Genomic DNA, 21,612 nt, shown 5'->3' with positions numbered 1-21,612 from the left:
CTTTGGCTACAGGGCCTGCCTTAATTTCGTTCACCCCATGGCAAGTTTTTTGAACTTTGGTGTCTATCATTAGCTCCTAGCCTCTTTAGGTGCATGTATAATAAAGAGATAAATCATTGTGTGATATCAGGGAATTTCCCAAATTGACTTCTTCCCGTTGAGGAAAGCCCCAAATTAAGAAATACCACCTAGAGATTGGTTTAGGAAATATGTAGAGGGAAGCACTAGTCTCAGGGACTGGACTGGTCAGTGTCTGGTGGACTAGTTGGGGCATTCATGGGAGCATCAGGTCTACTGAGTACTGAGCATTGATGTGGCAGTTTATATTGTTTCATTTGCTATAGGACAGATCAGTGGAATTTGCTCCTTAAAAAAGATCTCGCCCAGTATAAATTTTTTCAATTTTAATTTAATTTTTTAATTTATCTTTTTAATTTATTTCCTAATGTTTATTTTTGAGACAGAGACAGAGACAGAGCATGAGTGGGAGGGGTAGAGGGAGAGAAAGACGCAGAATCTGAAGCAGGCTCCAGGCTCTGAGCTGTCAGCACAGAGTCCACACGGGGCTCAAACTCAAACCTTAAGATGATGACCTGCACCAAAGTTGGATGCTTAACTGACTGAGCCATCCGGGCGTCCTTAATTTAATTTAAATTCTTTTTGAATGTTTATTTTTGAGAGAGAGAGAGAGAGAGGGAGGGAGGAGCAGAGAAAGAAGGGGACAGAGGATCTGAAGCGGGTCCTCTGCTGACAGCACAAAGCCCAATATAGGGCTTGAACTCGTGAACTGTGAAATGATGACCTGAGCCAAAGTCTGTGGTTCAACTGACTGAGCCACCCAGGCGCCCCTCCCCCATTATACATTTTAAGCTATGTGGCCCTCTGTTAATTTTTGTGGTGGGGGGTGGGGTGGAAGTGGTCATTAAGCCTTTCAGTGTAAACAATATTTACACCCTCATCTCAGTTCGTTATACAGCTAAGAAGAGCGTCAGCTTTTTCCCCCATAGATACTGCTGTCTTCCTAGTATTTAAGTCTTTTTAAAAATTATAGAAAATAAAAATAAATAAATAAAAATTATGGAAAATAACTGCCAAGAATATTAAGATGAAAATTTCAATACAAATATGAAGCTCTCTACTAGAATTCTGTCATCTCTTAATTTCTTTATCCATAAATAGTAAGTACTGTGACTTTTTAGGGTGGAGGAGTTTCCTGGTAAACTGGGTATTCTTGTTATGAGCAGAAACAAATTACAGGGTTCCATGCTTTCATTAATGAGGAGGGCTCATTCTTCTAGCACCTTAACAGTATAGAAGTAGGGTTGTTTACTTTTGATTGATCATACCTGGGTGGGAGGTTGATAAGGTGTGTTTTAAAGTCCTGAGCTCATATCAAAGTGTTCAGTTGCAAAGATGACAGGAATTTACCAGATAAGTTGATTCTGAAAGGCAGAATAGGTGGACTATGGTCGGTCTATTAAGAGCATGTCTTTCCTTTATTGTCCTATATTACCTTTGAGATTTGGCATATCTTACATTTCCCTTTTTTTATACTTACTGTATATGAAAGTGCCTACCATCATACCATCAGATCCTAGCCACATGTACTACCCAGGAAGTCATCAATGGAAAAGCCAGAACCCTGGGAACAAGGGAAGTGGGGATAGGAAAGGATTTATTATTGATTGATTAGCTGTGCCAGACTTCGTAAGAAAATTATTCCAGAGGTATATTGATCTTGGTCTACCATAACATTTTTCCTTTAGCATTTTGTGAAATCTTTACTTAATGTGAAAGTTTTAGAGATGTCAGAATAATTATGATTTACAATGTAGGGGATATCTGAAGCTAAGTAAACTCATACTGATCTATGTGTTAACCTATATTCTTCACTTGATCTTAGCCAAAAGGCCGAGAAGCTATCTATATTCTTGATCATAATACTGTCTCTAGGATTTCTAGTTTTGCATGAAAGTGAGTGAGTGTGTGTGTGTGTGTGTGTGTGTGTATGACTAAATAGCATGTTTTAATAGTTTATGGTAATGTAAAAACATTTAAAAGCTGCAGTGTTCACTGTGGACAAAAGAGTTAAGAGCTAAGTTGGACTCCAGGTGTGTGACAGTGCCTTATTTTAAAAAAGGCATATTCTTCCTGGGGGAAGGGTGTAGAAAGATCACATATTTATTATGTTAGCCATCCATCATCCAGTATGAATTTAAAAGAAGAACGTCACACTGAAGGGAAATTGAAGGTCAGCCTTAGTGGAGTGATTCTGCAGCACCCAAAAACAATGGGTGCAGTGTGCCCTGGGCACCTGGGATGCTATGCATAGGTCCTTCAGCACTACATTCTCTTACACATGGGAGATGGGAGTAGATTGTGATGCTGAAGTCTGAAGCGTTAGCATCCAGCTTTCTTGGCTAACGTAAGATAGACTTAAGCACAGTTAATGGAAACAGCATGATTATATACTTGGAACATAATTTTCTTTGTTTCATGTTGGAGGATTGGGAGAAAACTGAACTGTATAGCATGTACTGTGTTAGTATATGGTTAAAGTACAAGTGGAAGAAAGTCCCCAAATAGCGTATCAAATCAGATAGGTGTTTTTTGTTTCTGCTTTTATTTTTAACCTCTCACAGTTAGGGAGCACTCCAGGGCTGCACTGGGAGCCCAGCAGTCATTACAGACTCAGGGCTCTTTTATCTTGCTCTCTGATCCTCAGCTTGTTTCTATTTTCCATGTAAAACAGCAGCTCTAGCTTCAGCTGTTACATCCACATTCCAGCTAAGATGAAATAATGAGAATCATATTGTTACTAACTATGTTCTTTTTACCGTCAGTTCTCTCTCTTTTTCTTTTAAAGAGAATCCTCCTCCTCTTGTTTCATGGATGCAGTATCATCCATGGTGGCATTATTATTATTATTATTTAAGTTCTTATCTGTCTCTTTGTCTGTTTTCCCTGAGTTTCTTTATTCTTTCTTCCTTTTTAAATTTATTTCTTGTCCCCCCCCCCCCCAACTTGCTTTCTCCCTCCCTTTCTTCTTTGTGTCAGCCTGCAATATTATGGGCTTTCCTTGGCTAGCTGTTGATATTTAAGAGTGCTGATTGGAAGGTGTTTGTGTGTGTAGCAGGGTGTAGGAGGGGTCACATAACTTGGAGGGGGAGCAAGGGAAAGATCAGTGTTAATGGGGAACTAGCAGGCACTCTTCTAGAGTGTGGCCTTCTGTGGTGATCGGGGCAGTGTAGTTGCTTGGGCCTCCAGAGAGGGTACCTGGTAGACTACCTGTTCCTTCCATAAACTTTCAACCAGTCCGCCTGCCCCACCATACATATCCTCCTGGCTACCTGTAGCTGGTATCTCTGGTTAGAGTCTTCCGGGAGTAGTGGTGTGCCATGTTGGCTTGTCACTCGCTGCTTCTCCCACACCATTCATCCCTTCTGCAGCCTCATGTTTCAGCTTTCTCAGGTCTTCTGTGTCTGCCACATGCCTGTAATCTTCAATTTTCTCAAATTTGGTTAAAAGTTTATGTCAACTGATATCTTCTGTTTTAGTCTCATTATTCTTGTGAATGTATACCTTTTAAAGTTCTTTATTGTCATTTTAGTTGGGTTTTAGAAAAGAGCAGAGATAAATGCTTGTGCTCAATCTTCCAGGTTTAAAGAGGAGGGAAATTATTAATTATAAGAAATAAATATAAGGTTTTCATAAGCATTGGTGTTTATTATTTCTTTTATTGTTAGCCCTGAAAAGTTCATAAAAAATTAGCTTTCTAATCCTCAGGAAGTTTTTAGTCCAGTTAAGAAAATAAATTAGGAACTATTCAGAGAATAATAGGTGACATATAATTAAGTGTGAAAATGAGTGGCTTGAACTGCTCTGATGGTATGAAGCACAAACTATATGGTGCACGATCAAACATAATCAGTCTCATTGATTTGTTATTTGTTGATTTGTTTTTATTTGTTTTCAACTTGGTGATTACAACAAAACCTTTTTCCATTTCTCTTTTTAATCTGAAAACGTGTATTTCTGTCCTTTAATCACTTCCCCCTCCCCCCTGCTTTTTTCCTTTTTTTTTTTTTTTTAAATGTTTTATTTATTTCTAGGAGAGAGATAGAGAGACAGCGTGAGCAGGGGAAGGTCAGAGAGAGAGGGAGTCACAGACTGAAACAGGCTCCAGGCTCTGAGCTGGCAGTCAGCACAGAGCCCGACGCGGGGCTTGAACCCACGAACCGCGAGATCATGGCTCAACTGACTAAGCCACGCAGGCGCCCCTTTTTTTTTTTTAAATTTTTAATGGCCATTTTCACGAAAGAGACAGAACACGAGCAGGGGAGTGGCAGAGACAGAGAGGGAGACACGGAATCTGAAACAGGAGCTAGGCTCTGAGCTGTCAGCACAGAGCCCAACGCGGGGCTCGAACTTGGGAACGGTGAGATCATGACCTGAGCTGAGGTCGGACACTTAACCAACTAAGCCACCCAGGTGCCCCTTTCCTTCCTGACAGAACCTTGATTCAATTTGCCTTCCTGTGCTTCAGAGTAGGATATCCTCAGCACAGGTGGTGAATAATAATGTTTCTAATGGTAGTAATTACATTCTTGTCAGAGAGTGGCTAGCACTGAATCCTGTGGTTGTGGCTAATGAGACTTGAGAGAAAGCCTGTTTGGGATATGGAAACTTCTGGAAAAGGTTTTCCTACTGGTAGGAAGATACACATGAGAGGAAACAGTTCTGCTTCTACTAGTCTTGTGTCTGCCTGTTGTATCTGGAACAATAACTAGTAAGGACAAGTCTGAGGACAAAAACTTTCTATTGAAAGTGGCAAAGAAAGATAGAACTTAGGCAGTTGAGCTTATAAGCTTCTGAACTAAACTACCTTCTAGGCTGCTTCTGATGTGAGATAATAAATGTCCTTATTAAAGCCATTTAAAAAATTTGAGTTTCCTGTTATTTGCAACCAAATGCGTCCTAATTGCTTCAAGTTTTAGAATTGCTTTAACCTGTCTTTCTAATGCTGCTGTGCAGACAGACAATATTTTGTAAAAACAGGACAGTTCAGAAACGCTTGTCAATAGTCCTAACAACTAAATTTTGAAAGATTTACTTCTTGTAATTCTTTTTTCACACATACTAAATCACTAAGCTTTTCCTCTTAAGATTTGGAATAATAGATTTTAATAATGTAACGTAAGGTATAGCTTACCTTAGATAACTTACAGCGAGTAATAGGAAATCCAAGCTATCTTATTCCTTGTTTTTCTTAGAATATTATTGGGGCATCTGGGTGGCTCAGTCAGCTAAGCATCTGACTTCGGCTCAGGTCATGATCTCATGGTTCGTGGGCTTGAGCCCCGTGTCGGACTCTGTGCTGACAGCTCAGGGCCTGGAGCCTACTTCAGATTCTATATCTCCCTCTCTCTGCCCCATCCCCACTCACATTCTGTCTCTGTCTCTCAACAATGAATAAAAATGTTAAAAATTTTTTTTAAAAAATTAAAAAGTTTTATTGTTATAAGAAATAAGGTCATCTTGTTCAACCACCACCTGAGACACTAATCTCTTCTACAGCTTGCTTGACAAGTGATCAAATGATGATAATGCATTAGGAGATTCACATTCCTGGGAGATGGCCTTTGTGCTTTATTGGGGGAGTGTTATTTTGATATTTGGTAGGCACAATGAATCATTTTTACCTACACTATGGGGTAGGTATCAGTATTTATTTTCATTACATGAGTAATATTTGGTTTATGGCTTTCAGTCACTGGGCTGTCTGCTAACATCATGTAGCTTTTCTCTTACAGTGTTTGCTATTTTCTGTGTAGGCAAGTATGTCATCTGTGAAGACAAACTATTTTATTTCTTCCTTCCCTGTCTGTGTACTTCCTTCCTGCACTGGCTGCCTCTGGTGTGATGTTGAATAGGAGTGGTAAGATCAGCCCTCCTTATTTTGTTCTCAGTATTAAGGAATGGCCTTTCACCACTAAGCATGAGGGTTTATATAGATGTCTCTATCAGGTTGAGGACAATAACTTCTATTTTTAGTTTGGTGAGAGTTTTTATAATGAATAGACATTTGTCAAAAGGTTGTCTTTAATCTACCATCTTGCTATTTTTGTCTATTTGCCCTATCTGTTCTTTGTCCCCTTTTTCTTCTTTTATTCCCTTTTGGATTAATTGCATGTTTTTTTTAGAAATTCCATTTTTCTCTTTTGTTGGCTTATTAGTTATACCTCTTTGTTTTTATCTGATTTTTAGTGCTTGCTTTATAATTCAGAGTATTCATTTTTAACTTTTCACAGTCTACCTTCAATTAGTTATATATAAATCACTTCATGTATATTATAAGAATCTTATAACAATATACTTCTATTTTATCTCTCAGGGTCTTTATAGCATTATTGTCATATATTTTGCTTCTATGTTATCCCCACAATACATTGTTATTTTTGTTTTAAACAGAGTTACCTTCCAAAGAGATTTTAGAAATAAGAAAAACATGTTTAATATTTACCTATATATTTACCATTTTCAGTGCTCTTCATTACTTTATGTAGAGCCAGGTTTCTCTCTGGTATCATTTTTTCATCAGCCCGAAGGACCTCCTTTTTATTGTAGTACAGGTCAGCTAATGATGAACATTGTCAGCGTTTTTATATTGGAAAAAAATATTTATTTTGCCTTTTTTTTTTTTTTACTTTATTTTCGAGAAAAAGAGACAGAGTGGGTGGAAGAGGGACAGAGAGAGAGAAAGAGAGAGAGAGAGAGAGAGAGACAGCTGTCAGCACAGAGCCTGATGTGGGGCTCAAACCCATAAACTGTGAGATCATGACCTGAGCCAAAGTCGGATGCTCAACCAACTGAGGCACCCAAATGCCCTCTATTTTGCTTTCATTTAAAAAAAAAAAAATTCTCTGGGTACAGAATTCCAGGTTGAGTTTTAGATTGTTTTCAAGATGTTGCTCCATTGTCTTCTGGCTTGCATTGTCTCACAAGAAGTCTTCTGTCATTCTTGTTTTTAAAGTTCATTTGTGTGGGGCGCCTGGGTGGCTTAGTCGGTTAAGTGTCCGACTTTCACTTAGGTCATGATCTCGCGGTTCGTGGGTTCGAGCCCCACATCGGGCTCTGTGCTGACTGCCAGCTCAGAGCCTGGAGCCTATTTCAGAGTCTGTGTCTCCCTCTCTCTGACCCTCCCCTGTTCACGCTGTCTCTCTCTCTCTCCTAGAAATAAATAAAAATATTAAAAAAAAATAATAAAGTTCATTTGTGCTTTATGTGCCTTTTTTCCTTGGGCTACTTTTATGATTTTTCTATCATTTATTTTAAATTTTATTATGCGCTTTAGTGTAGTTTTCTTCACTTTTCGTATTTTTGGTATTTCTTGAGTTTCTCAAATCTATGGATTTATAGTTTTTATCAAGTTTTAAAAAGCTTTGGTCATTCATTTTTCAAATATTTTTTGTGTCATCTCTTCTCTCTTGGGAGTACAATTACATATTACTATGTTGCTTTCAGTTGGCCCAAGACCTACTGATGCCCTTGTTCATTTATTGTTCATCTTTTTTCTTCCTGTGTTTTATTTTGGAGTGTTTGTGTTGCTAATTTTTTTTTTTTATTTTTTGCATTGTCTTATCTGCTGTTAATCCCATCCACTGCATTTTTCATTTCAGATGACTTTTTTAATTGTAGGAATTAAATTTTTAAAAATATTTTCTTCTACCTTCTTGAACACAGGGACTACATAACTTTCTTTTTAGTTACGTATATGTATTACTTAACATTTAAAATTTTTATTGACATACAATGTTATATTAGTTTCAGGTATACTACATATTGATTTGACAGTTTGTATGTTACTCAACACTTACCATAAGTGTAGTTACCATATGTCACCATACACTGTTGTTATAATATTATTATAATAGTATTGACTATATTCCCTATGCTGTGCTTTTCATCCCTATATTTATAAGTGGGAGTTTGTACCTCTTAATCCTCCTCACGTATTTTGCCCATCACCCCACCCCCTCTCTTCTGGCAACCACCAGTTTGTTCTCTGTATTTATGAGTTTGTTTCTGCAGTTACTTTAATTGCCTATTATTCATGGTAAATATCTTAACTCATTGCTTACTGGATATATGTTTTAGTAAAGGCTTGAGAGAATAATGTGGGAAGGTTTTGTTGTTTTGTCCTAGAAACCCAATGTCTCACCTTAACTGTGTGTCTTGGAGGTTAACAGTGCCACACTTGCACCATGGAAGTGTTTCATGATATAGTGGGTGGAAAATATTAGCCAAAAAGTAGGAGTAGGCTTAGAGAGAAAAAGCAGTGATAGCCACCTGGAATGTTACAAGGGATTCCTCTGGTGTGAGAGTATTCTGCCGCCCAAGCCCACAGTTTTCTTTTGGCTCTGGAAGCAGTGTTGCTTTCTCTCAGTTTCCCCTCTCTCTTCTCATAAAGTATTATTATAATGAATTTTTTATGCAGTCATGAATATTTCGTATATATGAATAGATACACCCTAAACTATACAATTTTAAAACTGAAATAAATTTAGTGATGACTTAATTCGACCTGCTCTTTTTATAGAATAGTGAACTGAGGTCCAACTTAATGATTTGCCCAAGTTCACAAACCTCACACAACTAGTCATTCTTTTGTTTTCAATATTCATTTATTTATTTTGAGAGAAAAGAGATTGAGCATGTGCACACAAGGTAGCCACAGAGAGAGAAGGAGAGAGAGTCCCAAGCAGACTCCATGCTGTCAGTGCAGAGCCCAGTGTGGGGCTTGATTTCACGAATCATGTGATCATGACTTGAGCTGAAATCAAGAATCTGACACTTAACTGACTGAGCCACGCAAGTACCCCATCATTATCTATTTTTTTAATTCAAGTGTGATTAACCTCCAGTGTTACATTAGTTTCAGTGGTACAATAAAATGATTCAACAGTTCTGTACATTACTCAGTGTTCATCGCAAGAAATGTACTCTTAATCCTCTTCACCTATTTCACCCATCCTCTGGAAACCACCAGTTTGTTCTCCATATTTAAAGTTCTTTATTTTTGTTTCTGTTTTTCTTTGTTAGTTTGTTTTGTTTCTTAAATTCCACATGAGTGATACCATATGGTATTTGTCTTTCTCTGACTGACTTATTTCACTTGGCATTATACCTTCTAGATCCATCCATGTTGTTGCTACTGGCAAGATTTTATTTTTATGGCTGAGTAATATTCCACTGTGTATATACTACATCTTCTTTAGTATTCCACTGTGTATTTACCACATCTTCTTTATTCATTTATTAATATCATAATTTCTAATATCCTTGTTTATTAATTTCATTATCTCTATCATATGAGTCTGTTTCTGTTGATCCATTTTTCTTGCTTTTTTGTATGCATGGTAATTGTTTACTGGATGCTGGACATGATGAACTTTACCTTGTTGGATATGGAACATTTTAAACTTTAAGTATTTTTGAGCTTTAAGATGTGTGAGACACTTGTGGGGATGAACACTGGGTGTTATATGGAAACCAACTTGACAATAAACTATTTTAAAGAAAAAATATGTGTGAGACACATTTAAGTTATTTTGGGGGCAGTTTGATCCTTTTAAGTCATTCTTTAAAGCTTTATGAAGGATTAAAGTATCCTTTCTTCCAGGGTTAAATTTTCCCCATAAAGGGCCACATTTGGCAGACATTTGGCAGTATCCTACCTGGTGTGCAGTATATTGCAAGGTTTTTCCACTCCACTCTGACTTGGGGGTCACATGCACTGCTTCTGGTTGAGTGAGCTCTAGAAATTAGCCCATCAAAGGAAAAGGAAACTTTCAGTGGTTCTTTTTCTGACCTCAGGTAGTTGTCCTTGTGTGAATGTACTGATTTATAATTGGCTGAAGACTCAAAAGGAGAACCTGCTGATCTCTGGAGCTGTCTCTCTCTCAGTGTAGTCATCTTCTCCCTGCAGTCAGCTGTCTCTTCACATGTAGTTCTCTCCTCTCTGATACTTTGGTCCACGAATTCTAGCAGCCATGACCTCCAAAAAGTCTTAACTCTGTTTTCTTAACATTAATTTTTCTTAAAATATCATGAAAGATTAGTGTGGAGTAATAAATTTAAAAGTGGCTTATCTTCAGGGGCACCTGGGTGGCTTAGTTGGCTCAAGTCATTGTCTCAACCCTAGTGAGTTCGAGCTCCGCGTTGGGCTCTGTGCTGACAGCTCAGAGCCTGGAGCCTGCTTCGGATTCTGTGTCTCCCTCTCTCTTTGCCCCTCCCTTGCTTGCACTCTGTCTCTGAAAAATAAACATTTTTTAAAAAATAATAAAATAAAAGTGGCCTATTTTCAAAAATGTATTTTTGGCTTCTTTTTTTTCTAAGTTTATTTTTGAAAGAGAGACAGTGTGAGTCATTGGGGAAGGGGAGGGAGAGAGAGAGAGAGAGAGACAAAGAGGAAGAGGGAGAGAGAGGATCCCAAGTAGGCTCTGTGCTGCCATCACAGAGCTTGATGTGAAGCTCAAACTCACGAAACCATGAGATCATGACCTGAGTTGAAACCAGGAGTTGGACGCTTAACCAACTGAGCCAGCCACCCAGGTGCCCCTATGTTTGGCTTCTACTCTCATCTTTTCACTGATATAATAACAGTATCTAAAAGAGCCTCCAATACAAATTCAAAGTTTTAAAACCTGGGGAAATCTGATGGTGTCAGTTTAATTTTTCTTATAAAAGAAAGTAGTTTGATAGTAGTTTTAAAATTGTTTGGTAAATATATTCTCTACATTATTTTTAAGCTTAGTAGTCATTGTTTAGTTCTTAGATGATGTAAAAAAAATTTAGAAGTGTCTAAAGAGCTTTTTGTTGCATTATTCAGTACTAAATTTAAACAATATGCAGAATAAGGAATATAAAAATGCCCTAGAAATGTTTTTAGTGCTCTCTTGTAATCTGCTATACCTTTCATGCATATATGGGGTGTTTACATGTTTCTGTCCTTTCAACATATTTTAGGTTGATTTTTCTCTTTTGGTATGTAGTATGCCATAAATATGCTTGAGGTCATTATCCACAACTGCTAACATATTAATTATTTGGATTTTTTTATTTTAACCAAATATAATATGTGATGTTTGATGTTGATATTTATATCCTATATAAGTATTGTGCTGTAATGTTATCACATTTTGCTGTAGTTTCTGTCAGATGAAAAATTTTCCATCATCCTACTCAGAAAGTTTCTTGGATGAAACTCTGAAAGCTAAACATTGCCTTGGTAAAAACTGAAGCATGTGTACTATATCTTCATTCTCATTTTTGTATACTTTCTAGTCTGCACTATCAATGTTACTTTTTCTCAAAGTCATATTTTAGTTTTTAATACTTGACACTATCATTGACAAACTTTTAAAATTATTCATGAATAGTAAGACTATCTTATGAACACTCTTAATCTTATTTTTCACACTTTTACATTCTCATTATTGCAAGACAAAGAATTTGCAAGACAAAGTACACCATTTCTTTCAGTAAAACGAATTATATCTAGAGATTTTTATTTGTTTTGCCATTTGCCAGAATTTTGTGTGTAATGTTTTTGAAAATTTCCTACTCATATTGTCAATGAACCATTAACTGCCACTATTAAGTCAGTAACTTTTAGCTAGTATGTTTAAGTTCAGGTAGGTGAGTGGGGATTTTTGTGATAACTGGAAATAACCAGTATAGTGACTAATAAAACATTCAGTACCTTTCCTCTCTTTTGTGTAGTATCAAAGGTGCCGAGTCTGGGATAAGTTGCATGAAGAGCATATCAATGCAGGCCGTACAGTTCAGGTAAGTCTATTACATTGTTCTTAGTAAATCAATATGAAAAAGAGTCTTAAGAAGATTTTGCTAAAATAAATACCTTTGTGGCTGAATCCTTTTATGTGTATTTGTAATTCTCTAAGGGTGCATTTTTAGGAGTCACTGAATCAAATGTCACACATATTTTTAAGATTTTGATTCATAATACCAAAATTTCCTCCAGAAATGAGGTATCAGCTTACACTCAAAATCAACACATTTCCCAAAAATCTTACAAAAATAAGTATTATCAGTTTCTCAAAATTAGGTTAAAATAATGTTGCTTTTGTTGTTCTGATCTGGAGTTTTTCTTTTATTGCTTTGAATGGTGAAAGTTTTTTTCATATATACCTTGGATAGTAATATTTCTTTCATAAATTGCCTGTTCATGTCCCCTGCATACATTGTGTTGTCTTTAATATATCTTAAAATTATTAAAAGCTCTAACAAAAGACAACAGAGGCACCTGGGTGGCTCAGTTGGTTAAGTATATCACTCTTGATTTTGGCTTAGGTCATGATCTCACAGTTTGTGAGTTTGAGCCCTGCTTTGGGCTCTGCACTGATAGCACAGAACCTGTTTGGGATTCTCTCTCCCTCTCTCTCTCAGCTCCTCCCCTCACACATGTGTGCTTGCTTGCTCTCTGTCCCTCTCTCTCTCACTCTCAATAAATAAATAAACTTAAACATTTTTAAAGAACTTTAAAGATATACTGTTATAGTAACACAGTGTTGCAATTATTCTTTGTAGTTACTGTCTTTTTAATAAATACATATTAATTATTTTAAATTAATTTTTAGAATCCTATATTTACATAGTTAAAAGTGAAATATAATTAAAAGTTTTACCTTACCCTTCTCCATCTCTATGTCCTGTTTGAAAGAAACCACTTTTAATCCCTTTGGTCATTTTCCCTGGTATTTAACTCTATTTCTTAATATAATGTGAGAATAATATTTCTTAATTAATCAGGGTCAGAAATCACCTCTTCTTGCCATCCTATGTAGAGATCTAGCTTTCTATCCTGCTTTTGTACTTTATCCCTATACAAATACATATATTATGATTTTTGGTTAAATTATAAATCAGTATTTTAGTATTTTGATTATAAAAATACTGTTTTCTTCTAAGCCAAATAGTGAAATACAGTCTTTGCTTTTCTTGAACTTAATTGTTGTCTCTCTTTTTTTCTTATTTTTTATTTCCTGGCTTTCTGTGTGTTTGTAGTTAATTTTTTTCTAAATGCTCCACATCTTTGCTACATGCTATCAGTAATAATTTTCATATGCCGAAATATACTACTTCCATTCTTTATCCTGAAAACCCCCTCCTGAAGCCCTCTCCGAGTTCCAGTCTGGACCTAACTTTCTAGGCTTGGACAGCTGCTGTCCTGGGACTTCCTTCAGCTGCTGTGTCGGGTTCCTGTCTTCCTGGGTATCATGTCTGTCTGATTTTTGGTTTACTCCATTGTTTTGTTGGAGTACATCTCTCAGTAGCTCTCAAATAAGGGTACCGTGGAGGTAAATTTTTAAGTTGTTATGATTCAAAAAATACCCTTTTCTTCCCTCACATGTGATTGCTAATTTCAGTAGGTATAGAATTCTAGTTGGTATTCGTTCAGATTTGAGGATTCTCTAGTTTAGTGTTGCTCTTAATAAGGCTGATATCATCTGATTTCCCAATTTTTGTATGAGATCTTTTTCTTTTTTTTCCTCCTTGGTAGCTTTTGTAGTCTGTTTGTCCCTAGTGTTCTCAAATTTGATGATGATGTGCTTTGTGTTGGACTCTTTCAGTCTAAAAATTGATGTTCTTTAGTTCTGGGAAATTTAAATTATTCAGTAATTTATTACTCTGTGTTTTTTCTTTGCTCTCCCTGTCTCTTTTTTAAATCTTTAATTGCAAGAGTCAGCAAATGATGGCATTTTCCTTAGATGAACCTCCAAACATCAGTAGCTGGAGGTTTGTTCAGTTTTGTAAAGAAGAATCCTCTTCCTCCTCCTAGGGCAAGTAGGCACTGATTTTTCAGTCATAAAAACAGGCGAGGTGAAGGATGCTGGACTTTCATTGTTCAGTACAGGCTTTCACATAAATGCCTTCTTTTAGTCCTGTGACTGGTGTTTCTGAATCTAGAGTCTGTTTCTCCAAAGAAGGCATCTTTGATCTTCTTGCATTTCAAAAAGGTTACTGTAGCTGTAATGTAGTGAATAGATTGGGATAGAATGAAATGAATGCAAGAGATCATTTCATAGAAATTACAGAGATAGTGGAGATAGAGAAAAACAGACTGACTTGAGGTCTAGTAGAAATTTGACCTACCTCTCTAAATATGCATTTTACTGCTTGCTAACTAGATTATAGGCCGGAAGATCAGGGATTGTGTCTCTGCTCTTTGTGTATCCCACAGTACCTAGTACCTGGTGTTTGGAAAGACTCAGTGTTTATTGAATGGTACTAAGCACGTAAATGTCAGTGGGATTATTATGACTAGGATTTCTTGCCATCTTCACTGTTTAATATGTTAGTAAAAATCACTTATTTTCTTGAAACAGTGGTTATGGTCAAAGTGTTTACTGATTAAAGAATATATTGACCTCCATTAATGACTTCCATCTGTCACAAAAGATATATGTGTGCCATTAAAAGAATGAGATTGAAACTGTTTTTAGATATAAGTATTTGCTTAGTTTTATTCATATATGCTCTGAATTTTGTGTATAGCTAGTTCTTAGCTAGTTTGTGTAAAACTTATTCTTGGACAATTTCATGAATAGTTATAATAGAGTTTATAGATTTCTTATTATATATAGTAAGAACTATATTCTTACTTTCATTATACTGTGTTTGTTGAAAAGGAGTTCTTAATTTAAACGTAGTCTAATTTGTCAATCTTTTGTTTTATGGTCATGCTTTGGGTGTCTTATTCAAGGAATGCTCTCTATCCTGAGATCAAGAATATATTTTCTGATATTTTCTTTTGGATGTTTTCAGTGTTTTGCTTTTAATACTGAAGTCTTTAATCCATCTGAAACTGGTGATACGAAGTAGATACAAATAAAATCTCCTTTATTCCGTTTGGAAAACCAGTTGTCTTTTCACTGTTAACTGATTTCTGCAGTGCTATTTACATATTACAATTCCACATATGTATGAGTCTGTCTCTGGTCTTTCTTTTTATTAATGTAAATAAGTTTTTAGTGTTTATTTTTGAGAGAGACAGAAGGCATGAGGGAGGGACAGAGAGAGAGAGAGGGAGACACAGAATTGGAAGCAGGCTCCAGGCTTCGAGCTGTCAGCACAGAGCCTGATGTGGGGCTTGAACCCATGAACCTTGAGATCATGACCTGAGCCAAAGTCGGACTCTTACCTGACTGAACCACCTAGGGGCCCCTGTCTCTGGTCTTTCTGTTCCACTGGTCAGTTCATCTGTTTCTCCATCAAGTTCCACACTGTCTTATTATGACAGCCTTATGATAAGGCTTGATATCTGGTAAGACAGTGCTTCCATCTTACTCTTCCTTTTCAGGAGTGTTTTGGCTATACTTGGCCCTTTAGTCTTCCATATAAAATTTGGAATCTTCTTATCAAAGTCCATACACAATACTGTTGGAAATTTGGGCATTGCATTGGATTTATTCATGTATTTAGAGAAAATTGACATGTTTACAATGTCCAGTTTTCCTACCTATGAATATGGGATTTCTTGCACTTTTTATGTCTTTGTTTAATATTCTGCATACAGATAATGGTAGATTGCACTTTAAAAAAATACCTGCAAGATGTTTCCATTCTATTTGGAATTCTACGCAGTGACTTTGCTATTCCCCCACCAGCAGGTAGAGTCTGAATCCCTTCCTGTTGAACCTGGGCTGAGGCGGAAATAATGTTGCCTGATTTCTGAGGCAAGTCAGAAAGGTCAGAGAGATTCCACTGGTTCTCTGAGGGTGCTTGCTCTGCAGGAACCTCGGCATCATGTGAAATGTCCAGCTGTCCTAATATCCCCTTGTGGGAGAGAGCCACAGCCACCGCTGAGCTCTTAGCAACTTGGAGCCTCAAGTGCCAGCCACGAGTATGAGCCATCTCAGACATTAGAGCTCTTGGATGACCATGGCCTCAGAGGGTGCCTGACTTACCCCCATGGAGACTCCAAGTGAGAACTGCCTGACTGAGGAGGTCCTCAATTTCTGGTCTACAAAATAATTAGCAAAATCAGATGGTGGTTTTAGATCCTTAAGTTTTGGAGGAATTTATTATGCAGCAACTAAGACTGGAAAACAGGGCTTACAATTATTTTGTTTATCTATTTCCTTTATCTGTTCTTAAGTACTTTACAGTTTTACGGTGTGTATGTGTGTTTGGGGGGAGGTTTAAATGTCCTTTTAAATTATGCTTTCTACCTTGAGAGTGTATATAGAAATATTAATTTTCATGGATAGATTTACTGCTGATTATCTTTAAATTCCTTTGTTATTTTGAATAATTAGTCTAAATCCCTTTATTGTTTTTTTGAGTAGTATTTTTCTTCTCTTATAAGATCACCCCTTTTTCCTGATTTCTTATTTTGATTTCTTGTATTTTTTTTTAATCTAGCTTTCTAGTTATTGGAAGAAACGGTTATAAACAAGCTTGTTCAAATTTGCCTTTTAGAAAAAGATGTTATGAATGACAATAGATCCCTCTGCAAAAGAATTCTTAATTCTATTTATACATAATGTTTTTTCAGAAAGTAAAATCTCATTCATTCTGCTGTATTTCAGGATAATTATAAGGATTGTTAATCATGTGTGCAAAGTGCTTACACAACCCCTTTCAGACAGTAGGTATTCAGTTAATAGGAGGAATTGGAATAAGCTTGATTTGATGCTTTCAGATTTAACTGCTAGATCAAGCTAAACATAAGAGTTGGCTTTTTGTTAGTTGAATTTAAAACACATTGTAATTACATCACTTTTCCCCATTTGGGTTGGCTTGTCATACAAAAGTATAAAATGTATATTTTAAAAAGCTTAGTCCTCCCTGCCATCCTCCCCAAGTCCTTAACATATAATAATAATACTAGCTGTTATTAGAGGATTATGAAAAATATATCAGTTTCTGCTTTGAAAAAACTTACCTAGATGGGAATTCATAAACACTTAAAAAATATTTAAATAATAGTTTAAGGCTTTAGTAAAGGAAGTAAGTCAATATATAATTGTCAAATGTATTATAGAGATCAGTAAGTGGTATAGTGCCAGTTGTCTGGATGCTGGGTAAGGGGTGTTATCCTCATTTTTTAAAGATAAAGATGGATGAAGAACAGAGAAACTTAGTGTATTAAGTGCACAAGGCCTTAATAAGTGGCAGTGCAGGAATCTAATCTGGAATTAATATTAACTCAGGTGGATAGAAAGTGAAGTACTGCACTTAATACGTGTATAGTAGATCCTCATTAGATATGTGTTGAATAAATGAATGGAGACCTTTTTCTCATTTGAGTTTTATTGCTTTTGGTGTTTCAGTTAATATTTTCAAAACTATGTATATATTCTTTTTGGTGCCTTTTGATGTTGAAATAAGTGTAAAGTTGTTGTGTAGTAGTTAGGTAACATAAGAATAGTCCAGATTTATTCTAATTAAACAGTTATGACTCTGGAGCCTTTAATAATAAATGAGATGTCTAGAATGTATTTACTCTAACTTGTTTAAATGTTTACCAGTGGACTTGTGCTCTATGTTTGTAAGGAAATCAGGTTATTATTGATACCAAATGTTTTTAGCTGTACACAATTTGCTCTCAAAATTACATGTTGTAAAAACACATTAGGAATCCTTCAATCAATATTTAACAAAAGCAAATATATGCATAGCCACTCTTTTAATCATTAAATACATAATTAGCCATTTTTCATAATTTCAATTAACTCAGAATAATTACTTTTTACATTTATCAGTATAGATAAGTATATGTTTAAACATATCTTTTAATCTTTAGACAAAACTTCAGGATACTTCTGAAAGAAGGAGGGGAAAGCCATAACTAGTTATTACATTTAGTTAAAGAGCTAAAGAGAGAGGTATGTCACCTTCATTTTACTGAGAGTTTGGCCATAGTTTGTAGTTTACTTCTTGCTTACTGCAAGCTTCTTAATTACTGAGATACTATACTTTCTTGTTTTTAAACTTATTTCATTGACTGTAGCCCCATTTATGTAACTTGTGGATATGCTGCATATTTTCAAAACTTGGCATAATAATAGCCTTTCTGATCTGATTATTATTAGAAGAGCAGAAACATTTGAACTTTTACTATGTTCTAGATATTCTAGACACTGAGGACATAGCTGTGAGCAAAACAAGAAAATTCTTGTTGTCATTAATTGAACTTAATATTTTGGAATGGTGACTGGAAAAAGCAGAGACATAATTTTTTAAAATAAATACATAATATTTATTTATTTATTAAATGTTTATTTTTATAAGAGGAGAGAGGTGGACAGAGGATCTGAAGCAGGTTCTGTGCTGACAGCAGATAGACCGACGCGGGGCTCAGACTCACAAACCACGAAATCATGACCTGATCCAAAGTTGGATGCTTAACCAAATGAGCCAACCAGGCGCCTCTAATAAATATATAATATTTAGATGGTTATAAGTACCATGGAATAAAAGTAAAGCAGGTTAAAGGGAACAAAAAAAATCACAGAAGGTGATGAACTTATATATATGGTGGTTGTGGAAGGTTTCTGATGACATCTGAGCAGAGACTTGAAGGAAGTTAAAGTATAAACCTTGGGTAATAGGAAATCAAGTGGGAAGACTCTGAGGTGCGAGGATGTGTGGCATATTTAAAGGGTACTGAGGAGGTCAATGTGGCTGGTGTGAGAAGAACATAGGAGATGAGGTCAGGAAGATCTTGCAGGATGTGATAACTTAAAGTTGGGTACAAAGCCTTTGGAAGGATCTGAGCAGATGATGACTTGATACAACTTTAAAGAATCTCCTTGGCTGTTATGAAAAGTATAGGTTCTAAAGGAGCAAGGATGGAAATAAGAGTACCAGTTAGGTGGCTAATATAATAATGAGGATAATGTGAGTTTACCTTTTAGAAAAATGCAGATACACACATGTGTAAACAATTTTTATAGAGTGTCAGAGACCTAATATGTTAGCTTTTTACATACTCTCTTTGTAGCCCTAGTAAATTATTGTGACATTATATGCTTGACGTAGGAATAAGGAACTACCTGCCATCAACCTAACGATGAAGTAACTTCTTGACAAATCACACATACACTTCAAACATACAAAATATAGAAAATAGTAAAAATAGGGGTGCCTGGGTGTCCCAGTCGGTTAAGCGTCCAGCTCTGGCTCAGGTCATGACCTCATGGTTCGTGGGTTCGAGCCCCATGTCGGGCTCTGTGCTGACAGCTAGCTCAGAGCCTGGAGCCTGGTTTGGATTCTGTATCTCTCTGTCTCTCTGACCCCCTCCCCCCCTCAATCTCTCTCTCTCTCTCTCTCTCTCTCTCTCTCTCTCTCTCTCTCTCTCTCTCTCTCTCTCTCTCTCTCAGAAATAAGAAAATAAAAAATAAAGAAAATAGTAAAAATAATGTAAACACTTATGTACTCATCACCCAACTTTGTTAAATATTAACATTTTGTCACTATTTCTTCCTTTAAATTTTTTTAAAAGTTTATTTATTTTGAGAGGAGGGAGGAAGTAGGGCAGAGAGGCAGAGAAAGAGGAAGAAGAGATCCCAAGCAGGCTCTGCACTGTCAGCTCAGAGCCTGATGTGGGGCTTGAACGCATGAATTATGAGATCATGACCTGAGCTGAAATCAAGAGTTAGTCACTTAACCGACTGAGCCACCCAGGCACCCCTCTTCCTTTTTTTTTTCTTTTTTTAAAGAAAACTTTAGAAATACCATGGAAATCCCTTGTGTACCTTCCCTTGGTTCCATTTTCCTTGTTCCTATCTTTATCTGAAGGAACTCTTTTCTCCTGATTTAAGTATTTATCATTTCTTTTTTCTTTTTAATTTTTCATTCCTTTTTATTTTTTTAAGTTAGCTCTATACCCAGCCTGGGGCCTGAACTCACAACCCCCCAAGATCAAGAGTTGCATACTCCACTGACTGAGCCAGCCAGACACCAAGTATTTATAATTTCTGTGCATGTGACTGTACATATATAATATATGATACTGTTTTGCATTTTCTTTCTGCTTTTTTGTCCCAAACAATTTTCTTGTGGTGTTAATTGACATACAATAAAGTACATAATTTGATACATTTTGACATATGTGTATACCATGAGACTGTTACTATAGTCAAGATGGTGAATATATCCATTGCCCTAAAAAGTTCCTTTGTACCCCATTGTAACTCTCCTTCTGCCTTCTCCCTCTCACATTCCTCTGCACCCCTTCTCATTCTCGATACACGCACACACACACACACACACACACACACACACTGAATACTCCAGCAGCCACTGACCTGCTTTCTGCCACTGTGCAGTAGTTTGGATTTCCTAGAATTTTATATAAATAGGATCATGAAATATGAACCTTCTTTTTCTGTCTGGCTTCTTTCATGCTGCATAAATATTTCAAGGGTTCATTCATTGTTATAATGTAAATCAGTATTTCATTCCTTTTCACTATTGAGTAGGTATTCTGTTGTATAAATATACCACAGCTTGTTTCGCTCTTCATCTGTGAAGAGAGATGGACATTTGGGTTATTTCCAGTTTGAGGTTATTACAAATAAAGCTGCTGTGAACATTTGAGTACAGGACTTTGTGTGAACAAAGGATTTCATTTATCTTGGATAAATACTTATGAATGAGAATAGCTGGATCATATAGTTTTTATTCCTTAATTATGTAATAAACTGCCAAGCTGTTTATGAGATGGTTGTACCATCTTATATTGCTACCAATTCTTCCATATCCTTGTTAACACTTGATATGGTTAGTCTTACTAATTTTACCATTCTAATAGGTCTCTACTGGTATCTAATTGTGGTTTTAATTTTCATTTGATTAGTGATGTTTCTGTTTTATTTTGAATTATTTTTTATTTCATTGTATCTCTTTATCTTGCTAACTAACTTTTTGTTTTGTTATTTTAGTGGTTGCTTTAGGGTTTATAGCATACATCTTATTACAGTTTATCTTTAAGTGATATTATACTATTTCACATATGTTTAAGAAACTTAATATGCCTTTATTTCTCCCCTCCATTTCTTTATGCTATTGTTGTCGTATGTTTTACTTATATATATGTTATATACTCCATAATGTTAAACTCTAAATTATCTTTTTCAAGTGATTTAGATATTAAAGGAAAAAAACCTGATATATTGTGGCATTTCCATTTCTGATGTGTTTAATGCATTTGTGTAAAACCATATTTCCATCTGCTCTAATTTCCCTTTTGCCTAAAAGATTTCCTTTAACATTTTTTGTAGCACAGTTCTGCTGGTGATGAAAAGTGCTGTTTTTGTATATATGAAAAGCCTTTATTTCGCCTTTGTTTATAAAAGGAATTTTGCTATATATAGAATTCAATATTACTTTTTTCTTTCAGTACTTTAGAGGTGTTTTCAACTTTTTTTCACTTGCATTTTTTTCCAGTAAGAAATGTTTTGTTCTTATCTTTGTTCTCAGTATGTAGTAGGTCTTTATTCTCTGGCTGGTTTTACAATGTTCCCTTTATCAGTGGCTTTCAGTACTTTGATTATGATGCGCTTTTATGACATTTTCTTC

At 36.0% G+C, this 21,612-nt stretch overlaps 1 protein-coding gene across 1 annotated transcript in view; it reads left to right on the top strand.

Moving 5' to 3' along the window:
- The window catches only part of STX17 (syntaxin 17), a 61,972-nt gene that overhangs the window by 9,373 nt on the left and 30,987 nt on the right, over positions 1 to 21,612 (top strand). Inside the window, exon 3 of the mRNA XM_039256574.1 lies at positions 11,785 to 11,850. Within this exon, the coding sequence (XP_039112505.1) occupies positions 11,785 to 11,850 (66 nt within the window). The remainder of the gene's footprint in view (positions 1 to 11,784; positions 11,851 to 21,612) is intronic.

The sequence above is a fragment of the Hyaena hyaena genome, unplaced genomic scaffold (genome assembly GCF_003009895.1).
Source record: "Hyaena hyaena isolate Hyena2069 unplaced genomic scaffold, ASM300989v1 scaffold_572, whole genome shotgun sequence".
Lineage (NCBI taxonomy): Eukaryota > Metazoa > Chordata > Mammalia > Carnivora > Hyaenidae > Hyaena > Hyaena hyaena.
This window is presented reverse-complemented; position numbering and strand designations above follow the sequence as displayed.